The sequence below is a fragment of the Glycine soja genome, chromosome 18, assembly GCF_004193775.1.
Source record: "Glycine soja cultivar W05 chromosome 18, ASM419377v2, whole genome shotgun sequence".
Taxonomy (NCBI): domain Eukaryota; kingdom Viridiplantae; phylum Streptophyta; class Magnoliopsida; order Fabales; family Fabaceae; genus Glycine; species Glycine soja.
Window position 1 is genome coordinate 491669 of NC_041019.1, and position 11170 is coordinate 502838.

The 11170-nt window shown below is 32.3% G+C and overlaps 2 protein-coding genes across 3 annotated transcripts; one reads left to right on the forward strand and one right to left on the reverse strand.

Moving 5' to 3' along the window:
- The first annotated feature begins 3018 nt into the window (after positions 1–3018).
- On the forward strand, positions 3019–4864 carry LOC114397532 (F-box protein At1g67340-like). Its single transcript, XM_028359603.1, has 3 exons — positions 3019–3406; positions 3488–3650; positions 3773–4864. Exons 1-3 carry the CDS (start codon positions 3258–3260, stop codon positions 4505–4507), a joined length of 1047 nt encoding a protein of 348 aa, XP_028215404.1. The 5' UTR covers positions 3019–3257; the 3' UTR covers positions 4508–4864.
- A 4344-nt stretch (positions 4865–9208) lies between these two features.
- Positions 9209–11156, reverse strand: LOC114394637 (REF/SRPP-like protein At1g67360). 2 transcript variants are annotated; one of them, XM_028356290.1, is made up of 3 exons: positions 10924–11156; positions 10558–10794; positions 9209–9922 (listed from the first exon to the last, which is right to left on the reverse strand). In XM_028356290.1, the coding sequence occupies exons 1-3, from the start codon at positions 10960–10962 to the stop codon at positions 9467–9469; spliced, it is 732 nt and encodes a 243-aa protein (XP_028212091.1). In that variant the 5' UTR covers positions 10963–11156; the 3' UTR covers positions 9209–9466. The 2 variants fall into 2 exon arrangements, with proteins under 2 accessions (XP_028212091.1, XP_028212092.1); XM_028356291.1 differs by having other exon boundaries at positions 10948–11152.
- Positions 11157–11170: the final 14 nt, after the last annotated feature.

Consider the following 11170-nt stretch of genomic DNA (forward strand, 5'->3'; position numbering starts at 1 on the left):
TCAAATATATAAATATAAATATTATTTAATAAAAAATTGAATATATATTTTTAATCAATAAATTATTATACATGTCATATAAATTAATTTAAGATTTAATGGAATGATTAAATCCATTTAATAGAACAAATATAAAATCTACATTAGTTATCACATTAATTACATAGTTATATCTTGACTTGTTTTATTTTTAATTAATTTTTACATATATTTTATCGTGGAATGAAAAAAGAATAAAATAGAACATTTTATAACTATTTTATTAAAATTAAGAAAATTGATTACATTTCTTTATTGCTACAAAACAACATTAAAAGACATGTAAAAAGGCTTGTAGATAATAATATAAAAGACAAACATTTTTTTCCTATGATTATATATGACAATTACTAAAATATCCTCCTAACATTCTTGGTGTATGAAAACTGACATGTAACACCATTAAAGCAAGAATTGTCTGTTAAAAGAGGAGTATTCAGGGGTAGAAAAAAATATTGTAACATAATCAAATTGATAGTAAATGAAATTGGCACAAGCATGAAATTTGTGAGAATTAGAAAATTATAGCGCCCAGCTGAAGGAAACATTAGAACGGTAATAGGTAATAAGGGAAATATGTGTGTTTTTACTCCTTTTATTGAGATTAAATGAATGTGAAATTAAGACTTACTAAAAAATAAAGTATATTTGGGTTAATTATTTTATTACTTTATAACAAAGATGAAAAAAAAAAAAATCGGTCCTGTATTTCCAAGGCAAAATTTACCTGTGAAACAAAAGTTTCCCTAAAAATAACGTGCCTCAGTTTAGGTTGGTCGCTAATAACTTAATTGGATTGATTGAAACACAATAACTTTATTTATGATTATTCAATGCTATTAAAACAATTTAAATTTACTTCTTATTTTTGTTTCATTGATTTCAATATTTTTCTTCAAGAAAAAACACCGCAAGAAAACTGTGATGCACCGCTAAAAAAGAGCTATGTCAGCACTGGTTTGATTTCAGCAAAATATCTATGGAATATAATAATTATAGATTTCATATTTGGTTATTAAAAAAAAGATCCATCACTCGTAATATTATTCCACCGCTTGAAATTATGTCAGCTATGGTTCATTTGTTTGTTGGCAACAAGAAACAGAAATCATCCATGACCATGTTTTTTTTTCCTGTTCTATTCCTGATCTCCTGAAAATGAAAGAATGAAAAAAAGAAGAAAAATGCAAATAGACGTGTAGAAGCGTGAAATATATTTACTGTTTATATGAATAGTATACTCCTTTTTTTAAAAGTGAAGTATTTCTTTATATGAATCTCATCAATTATTGGTTAGCGTTCAAAATGATTTTGTATGCCAAGAATGTCACGTAGAAAACAAAATAGTATTGTTTAATTGTTAGGTACAGTCAGTATAAAAAAATTACACAATCAACTGGTTAGAAATAACAATAAGTATTTTTTTTTAGAATAATTATTAAAGAGGTCAATAATTTTATTATACGTGAAAATTTGCAATAAGATGATAGTAATTTAGGAAAAAACTGTCAAATGGATAAAATATTTTCTGAACAGTTATAAATTTTGTTCTATCAATAGTATAACTGAACTAACAATGAAACGTCGAGTTGACTTTAATATGATTTAGAAAATATATTGTTTCTGTCTTAAATACTTGTTTGAGTTTATTTTTTTGTGAAGGATAATAGTTGTCTGAAACTTTGAATTAAACTTAAGCACAGAGACGTAGAGATTAAAGAATGCGTGCAGAGAAGGGAGAAGGATTTTGCAGTAGAAAGGTAAGGAAGGAGGACAGGGTGGATCTTGGTCAACGCCGTTTGACACATATAAACGACAAGAAGAGAGCCGTTTCTCTAACTACTCCCCCTTTCTAATTGTTTTTTGAAAATGTCATGTGTAGGTTGGTTTAAGTGTTTTTTATTTTTATTTTCAAAGAAAATAAAAAATAAGAATGACAATGACGATTTATTGATTATATTTTGTTTGTATTTTTATTTATATATTTTTAAAATAATTTTTAATTTCAAATTTTAAGATTTAAAATATATATATAAAGAATAAACTATTTTAAGATGTCACTATGAATATACTTTTTAAGAAAAAAATTAAAAATGTTAATGTGTTATTTTTTAAATTTTAAACAAACATATTCTTTTATATATTTTCTAAATCTTAAAAATTCAAAAATAAAAATTATTTTCAGAAAAATAAAAAAAATAAATACTTAAACCGAGTGTAATATTAATATTTGCTTTGAAAATATTCATTCAAGAAATTAAAAATTAATTAAATTTTTTTATACATATTTTTTTATTGAAAATATAGCAATACACTTTTATGTGATTTTTAATGTTATTTTGTTTCTTATTTTTTAACTATTCTCTTATAAAGATTTACTTTCATATCTTGTGTATGTAAAAAAGATTCAGATGTGCCTTTTTAAATTGAAGTTTCATTTTAAGCATTTATTTTTATTCAATTAATATCAATCAGATTTTAATAAATCACTATTCAAGAAAGAATTATTTTTAATTTAAATAAGATTAGTTCATTAAATGATATTAAATAATTTTCTTATTGAGTGTGATTTAATGTTATTTTAGCAATTTTTATGAATAAAAAAAGAAGTATAGTATATTGGATAAATAGTTAAATTTTTGAAAGTATGATGCAATGGAAAATTTATTCTTAAAAAATGAAAAATTCAATTTTAATCTTTAAATATTTAAAAGCTATGATAAATTAATTTAACACATAATTTAATAATAAATTCATTTTTAAACTTTACAACATCAAATTAATTTTTAAAATATAATTTATTAATTAATCATTAAATATTAAAATTTAATAATAAAATAATTTGACAATTTTTTTTAAAAAAATTATCACACTGTTTTTTACATTCAAATACTAAATTATTTGTATTGTATGATGAATTTGTGACTGCAATCATAATATTTTAAATTAATGTTGGTGTATTGTGGTGGGGGATTCTGATTCATTACCCTCTGCTCTCCTATCTATGTAACTTGCCACTTTGCGTTTACCCTTCTTATTCTCTCTCTCTCACTCACTCACTTCAAAGTTCAAAGTTCCAAGTTCCAAGTTCCAAGTTTCAAGTTCCATTACACAACACACCTATTTTAGTTGTAGACAAAGCCACATAAATAGACCCAAGAGGTTTAACTTAGGCAACGACGAGACGCCTCTCTTATCCTCCACTTCCAGTTTCAACCATGTCCTGCCGGAAAAGACAAAAGACTTCGCCGGACAAAACCTCCGACGACTTCTTCGACTCTCTCCCCGACGACCTTGTCCTCTCTATCCTCTGCAAGCTCAGCTCCACCGCAACTTCCCCCTCCGATTTCATTAGTGTCTTAATAACGTATGCACCTTTCTCAATCTCCTAAAAAAACCATTATTTTTATGTTTTTGGTTGATTGAATGATTTGTTGAAACTGAACAGGTGCAAGAGACTAAACTCCTTAGGCCTTCACTCTCTTGTGTTATCAAAAGCTTCCCACAAAACATTCTCAGTCAAAGCCAAAAACTGGTGCGACTCTCTTCACCGTTTCCTCAAACATTGTGCAGATGCCGGAAACATTGAAGCCTGTTACACTCTCGGCATGGTTAGTTAATAGGAGTTACTTAATCTCACTTTTTTTTTTTTGTTGAAATAATATTATCTTTTTTAAATGTTGACCAAAAGTTTGAGTCTTTGCCTCTTGGGGCTATTATTATTTGTTTGCAGATTCGGTTTTACTGCTTGCAAAACAGAGGGAGCGGCGCGTCGCTGATGGCGAAGGCGGCGATGAATTCTCACGCGCCGGCGCTGTACTCGCTCGCGGTGATACAGTTCAACGGAAGCGGCGGCACCAAAAACGACAAGGACCTTCGAGCGGGTGTGGCGCTTTGCGCACGCGCTGCGTTCCTCGGTCATATCGACGCGCTGCGTGAGCTTGGTCATTGCTTGCAAGACGGTTACGGCGTTAAGCTAAACGTAACGGAGGGACGACGGTTTTTGGTGCAAGCAAACGCTCGTGAACTCGCCGCCGTGCTCTCCGCCGGGAATACCAAGCGCCCCTGGCTGACCTGGAGCCACCACCCTGTCACCCACCCGCGGCTCCGGTCGGGTTGCCCGTTGATGAGTGATTACGGGTGCAATGTTCCGGCGCCGGATGCTCACCCGGCGAGTCAGTTTATGTCGGAGTGGTTTGATATCCGGGGCGGGTTTCCGGGTCCGGATATGAGGCTTTGTTCTCATTCGGGTTGCGGGCGACCCGAGACAAGGAGGCACGAGTTTCGAAGGTGTTCGGTTTGCGGTTTGGTGAATTATTGCTCACGCGCTTGTCAGGCGCTTGATTGGAAGTTCCGGCACAAGGCGGAATGTGCTACCGTTGAGAGGTGGCTCGATGACGACGGCGAAGGCGTCGCCGGTGAGAATGACGGCGGCGGAGATGACGGGGTAATGATGGTTAATAGTTAGAAGACTAGACTATTTTTACAAACGTTAACGGTAAATGAAGTCTGCTTGGAAGTTTCAACGGGTATGAATTTATTTTTTACATGGGGTAAAAGAAAAAAATCTCATTTTTTGCCGTGGTTATGCGAAGTGCAAACTTCAATGACAGGGTTTTGCTTCGACCTCTGTTCCTTTTACTTTTTCTGTTACTGTTGTATAGAACCGTAAATGAATTCTCCTGAAAAACAAAATGAAGGAGATAGTTTTTGTTATAGAGCAACTATCATCCTTGATTAATTGTTAATTCTGGTAAATTATAGTGTATGAACTTTTTATGTTTGTACTTCCAATTTATTTAATTACTTTTTATTTGCTTGATAATATTATAAGTATAGTGCAGAATTTGCCAACTCATTGAACTTCAAATGTTGGGAGGTTTTTTTATTTTTTTCTGACACCCAACTAAATCAGATCCTTTCCATTGATATAAATTTCAAGGATACAATGAGGAGCTGCATTGAAAGTATGGGAGGTTATTTATTTTTCTGACGTTTGAAATAAAACTGTTACAAGCCTTTTGAAAATTCTTTTGTTATTGATAGGATTCAAGCATTGTTTAGTTGACACGTGTTGTGATCTGCATATGTGTTTTTTTTACTGGGCTATGCGGCTGAGACAAAGGTAAAGACTAAAAAAAGGGTTGCATTGCACAAAACAAGAATGGAAAAGGATACGACATGTTGAGTTGGGTTTTACAATCTTGCCTCCCTTGAGACACCGATATCCACGAGTCATCAAAGTGATGATGACAACTGGCAAAAAAAAGTGTCAACACTTGATGGCGCCGATTCTTTGGTGGATAATTATTTTTCACGAGGTGGTTAAAAGAGTGACCAATCTTCTTTAGGAGATATTCTTATATAATTGCATACAGAAAAGAATGTCCAGGAAAGTGTTAACCGGAAAGTAAAGAGTGTTGGAATATTAATAATCTCATTTGGAATCATAGAGTCACTTTTCTACATATAAAATGTATTCTTATCTTAATTTGATTTGGTCATAAATAATATTTCCCCCCTTGGCTGGTATTCCAACATGTAACAATTGTTTGACATTATCATTATAATTTTCTAACAAAGGACCAAATTCTCTCCAGATAAAAAAGAACTACTAGTATTATTCACTTTAAATTTTAGTCATTCTATGATAAACCTGTTTTAGTCTCTGTACAAAATTTTATAGTATATCACCGTTAGAAAGTTCTGTAGGAGTTTCTCTTGTGTTAGCAATAAATACCAGAACTTTGGTAAACATGCTTATGATTTTTTATTTTTTTTAAGGTGATGCATATGTAAACATTAAACTTATAATTTGTTCGTGTACGAAAACTTAATTAAAATAGAGACAACTGTAAAGATATAAACTTAATTATGCCCGAACATATTTGATATTTTCCCATCATTTTAGCTGCTTGCATCCCCCAAGACCCGTTTTCAACCAGCATTAATTATGTCCAACTATTTTGTGGTCAAAGAGATAAGAGATATTTGGTTATCAAGGACGGATGAGAAAACAAGTGAAAAAGAAAATATTAGAAAGAGATGTTGATGCAATTTTGCAAGTTGAGGTGCGGGTTGTGTAACTTTTCATATACAGTATTTGATGCACATTGGATAAAAAAAAAATCTATTTATGACAATTGAAGATTGTTATCTCCGATAGTGGAAAAAATAATTTAAAGATGAAAGTGAGTGTGTGGTGGGAGCGCACTTATTCTTTCAGCGAGGCTCATTATTAATATTCAGTTGCATTTAAACACTACAGATATCGGTGGGTGGTCCAAGCCCAGTCATATTAGGCCCACTATCGGAATTCCATACTGTTAATTCTATTTGTATACCCTGATTTATTTATTTTCAATTTTATTTTATTGTAAGACTATGCTTGGATATCTAATATAAGTAAAATAGAATGGAATGAGATGAAGCCTGAATGAATGTAGGAACCAGATGAAGTAGTTGAAATAAAATGAAAGGAATTTCTCATTTAATTGTTTGAATATTTACAATGGAACGGGATTAAAAAATAAAGAGTGAATGGTCAATTTGGTATTCGAAAAGTTGTAGCTCAATCATTTTAACTATTAAAAGAAATAAATTGGGGCTAAAAGGTTCCCAAGCCTTTAATTTGTCGGTCATTTTAGTCAACATGTTAACTAAAGCCAGTTAATGCTAATCGAAAAATTGGCATAGTTCATTAGGTGCCACATACAATGCTACATTAGATCGTGGCACTTTTTTGTCCTTGAAATACTTTTTTTTCGTCCATTTTCCTCTATAGCAACACTTTAAACATGGCTTGTTTTGTCTTATTTTAGATCCATCAAGATTTGAACTCTACCTTTTTAACTCTAAATTTAACTGTAGAAATTTCAATTTGTATAGAAGTTTTATTCCTTTCTCTTATTTTAATCCCTCCCCTCATTTGTTTGCCACACACAATTCCTGTCTTGTTTCATTCCCTCCCCTTAAACGAGTAAGCAATCATCGTTAAGAAGTGAAAATTGGGGGACTAGAGGGATTCTTGAAATTAACTAGTTAACAAAGCAGAAAGGCAAAAATTGAGAGGGATTAAAAGAAGCAATGATAAGAGAATATAGAACAAAAATTAGAATCTTGTTAGAAGTAGTTGCCGATCAACACAACCCCCGTAACAAGTCATTATACCAATGAAAACATCATCCACAAAAGAGCCACCAATAAATATTGGTGAAACAACAAACAAAATTTCAAAAATTATATTTCTTTAGTTTTTGTGTTTATGATTCTCGGTCTTCATGCTTTCTAAGAATTTATCACTTTTGGGATTATTTGATGTTTTTATACTAAAATGGTAATCTGATATTATCTTCCTCCACCAAAAATAAATTGTATTTGATATAAGAACATGTTCTAAAATATTAAAATATGAACCGGTAAAAATTAGGAATAGTCGTTGAATGATGGTTATCTTTTGAGAATTTTTTTATGTTCTGGTTTATACTTATTGATCCCTAATAAAGCACCAAAATTATAGTTCACCCAAAATAATGATTTCATTTTATATTCCTCAAATTGGTGGAGGAAATTTAAATGGAATATAATGAAATGAAATGCATTTTATCTAATTTTACTTTACTTCATCCTATTTTAAACAATTTTTTAATGTATATTTATTTGCACATGTTGAAAAACGTTAAATAATAGAAAGAATGGACGGTTTTCGATTATGAGAGGGACAAAAATCGAGGGTTTTTTTTTATCTCTTTAAATTAGAATGTTTCCCTTTTTATGAGCATCTTCACTTATCTCTCTCTCAGTCTCCCCTGCTTCTTATCTTTGATATCTGCATATATAAAGTTAATTTGATATATGCAAAGATGTCTTCACATATATCTTTGCATATATATATATATATATATATATATATATATATATATATAACTTTTTTCCTCTAATTTTTTCATGGCGACAGAAGCCTTTATATAGGCTAATACATACTAGAAGAATTCCACCAAATTAGTGTGTGCAACATGCAGATGACATAAACTCTAAATATTATCACCTAAAAAGGAGGACGAAACAAAATATGAACAAATATCAGAAAATATTGACAGCCAGACTATATTCAACAATGTTTACAGAAAAATCTGATCATACTGGTCAGCTTTCAATTAATGAGTTACAATCAAGAAAAGGAAGATAGCATTGAAGGTAGAAAAAAATTGATGCAGAGACAATTACAGTGACGAAGGCAATGAGAGGAATAAAGTAGAGATGGAGGAAGTGATAGAGGCGAAGATAACAATAATCACAGCAATTTCAACACTAATAAGATGAATCCTCGAAAAAATAAATAAGGAAACAAGAGTTTCACACATAAAGATTACTAAATTTGAACATTATAGATTATAGATGTCATATGCTTATTAAAATCATAATACCATATTTTTCCTTGAGTGCGTGAGAAGAATTCATTTTCTGTTACACATCAATAAAAATGAAATTTAAACATACCACATGAGATAATCAAACTTCATAATACTGTAGGGGGGAAATTCTTCGTTGATCACGTGAATGAGAGAACTCCGTAGAACCTATTGTATCTAGACACAAGTTGCAGAATTAATGCAGACGCTAGTTAGCTTCTATTATTAATCGTTCAGGCCTCAAGGGAGATAATATAGCATATGCAGACACTGGTTTTCTATGGATCGTTCAGGAATAATATGCTATAGACTGGGAACAACTATGCGATTCAAAATGCGATGTACGAATCCCGAAGTAGATTTAATAATCACAAATTCAGTTTTGTGAAATAAAAAATTTGAATGTTTTTTATAAACTTCATTTTACTCCAATTGTTCATTTGGAACTGAAAAACTAACATCCACTCTAAGTAAATTTAATAATCACAAATTCAGTTTTGTGAAAGAAAAAATCTGGATGCTTTTATAAACTTCATTTTACTCCAATTGTTCGTTTGGAACTGAAAAACTAACATCCACTGTATGGTTTCAGTGGGTAGACACAAGATGATAGAAGCAATACCAAATATTGTGCTTGTAGAACGATAAGCTCTCGAGTTTTCTGTCAATTTTTGCGGGTCCATTCATAAAGAAATCATAGTGAAGAGCCTATAGAAGCAATACCCAGTAGTGTGCTTATAAGGTTTGCAACCGCCAAATGTCGTCACAATAAAGAGCACTGAGCAATATTATTATATTATATGCATATAAAAGGAGGAAGCAACCTTTATGAGCATTATCATCCGCACCATTCATTTACATAAACCCTATTTTCTACATGGATTAGTTACACAGTCTTGCCAAGTCTTTACTAACTTAAAAGTTTTTCTAGTCACAACCACAACATGCCCCACAATGTCACAACCCACAAAACAAGGTCACTCAAAAGCAAATTTTTTGAAGAAGTAAAGCTCAATTTAATCAGAATCAGATGATTCTGATCTCTGTTCCTCAGAGGCTGCATTATCTCCTTTCAAGTTAGCCTCTCCCTGCTTGAATGCCTTGGCTATCTCTTCAATGGGAATCAAAGGTAGATACCCAACGAAACTGTAACCCTTTTGAGTCATGGCCTTGATCACATGGTTGTACTTCTCTGACCAGTGAGCAACAGTGGGAATTGCCATCTCTGACAGTGCATGGAATGGTGGATAGTGGTTGAGTCCATTCCACAACTTTACTGAATTTATCAACACAAAATGCTTTGATTCTGTAGCAACATAATGAACAGCTGCTCTTGGCCCCCCAGATTGTGCTTCACTTGCTACTTTCCCTGCCTCACAAGTCACTTTCTGAATCACACCCTTGGCTTGATCCGCAATGTGTTTAGCAAAAGGAGGAGCGTGCTCATCGAACTTGTGGGAAGCTTCATCCACCTGCCCAAATCATATGCTAATAAGTTTAGCCAAAAATCGTTTAATAAAATAACAATGCCCCTTCAAACCTTAACATGGACTTTCAAGCACACAAGGTACAAAGGACACTTAAATAAGAGGCTCCCTTAAGAATCAAGGGTCAATTCAAACCAAAAAAATAGTAGGGTAATGAAAAAACAGCAACTTATGAAGGGTTAAACCTTTCCAGAATCATTAAGTCGATCTTACAACCGCAGGCAAGTGAATCAAGGAAGTATCGTTAAAATAAAAAAGTTGGCCAACCAAAAGAATTTATTGATTTTAAGCATTTTTGTGTAGGTGTTAGCTTTGTAAGGGAATATTTAACCACAAATACAATATACCTTTTGTCTGTGGCAACCATTTCCTTATTAGCTATTCAAGAAACAGATCTTGATCTGAGTTTATATAAAACGATCAACACAAAAAGTAACAAGACAATTCTTGAATACAAGCTGAGTATGAATCATCAACAACCTTTTTGCCGTCACCTATTTTATCAGATCCACGTTTGAAACCAGAAAGAATTACAAAAACCATACAAATAAAAGACCGATTTTTTATTTAAACACATGGATGTAGAAATGATCAAGAGGTAAAGGAAGAATTTGTTTTACCTTTTTGTCAACAAAAACAAGGACATCATCAGGGACGTCCTTGAATTTGTTGCAGACAGGACCGAGAATGGTGGTTACAGTGTTCTCAACCGTTCCTACAACGGATCTCAAAGGCCCAGAATTCTGCTTTGCGTACTCATACAGATTTGACACAATCACAAATGTTTGAATAGCAGCAATCCTCACAAACCCCAGGTGCTTGAGGTCTTTGTTCTTGCTCTCAACAGTCACCTCTAACTGAAGGCATAAAGTTGAATCACAAGTTACTTTTTTAGTTCAATAAATTACACTCTCCACCTCCATGGGAAAAGAGAGAGAAAAAATAAAAGAACAATCAAAGAAGGAATTTTAAGAAAAACCAAATACTGTATATAAATTATGCCAAGCAACCTCGGTCTTTGCCATTGCTTTGTCTGTGTCGGAACTAGCTCGTAGCTAAAATTTAAGGAATGGAGAGTTCAAGTTATGTTTAAGATAAAGATGGAGGAAGAAAAATGGAACACCAAAAACTGAAACTTTGTTTGATTGCAATTGGCTTAAAGATGTCACGGCACAGGACAGGGTATATTTATTCGCATCTAAATTTCATACCACGGCACAATTAGAATCTAAA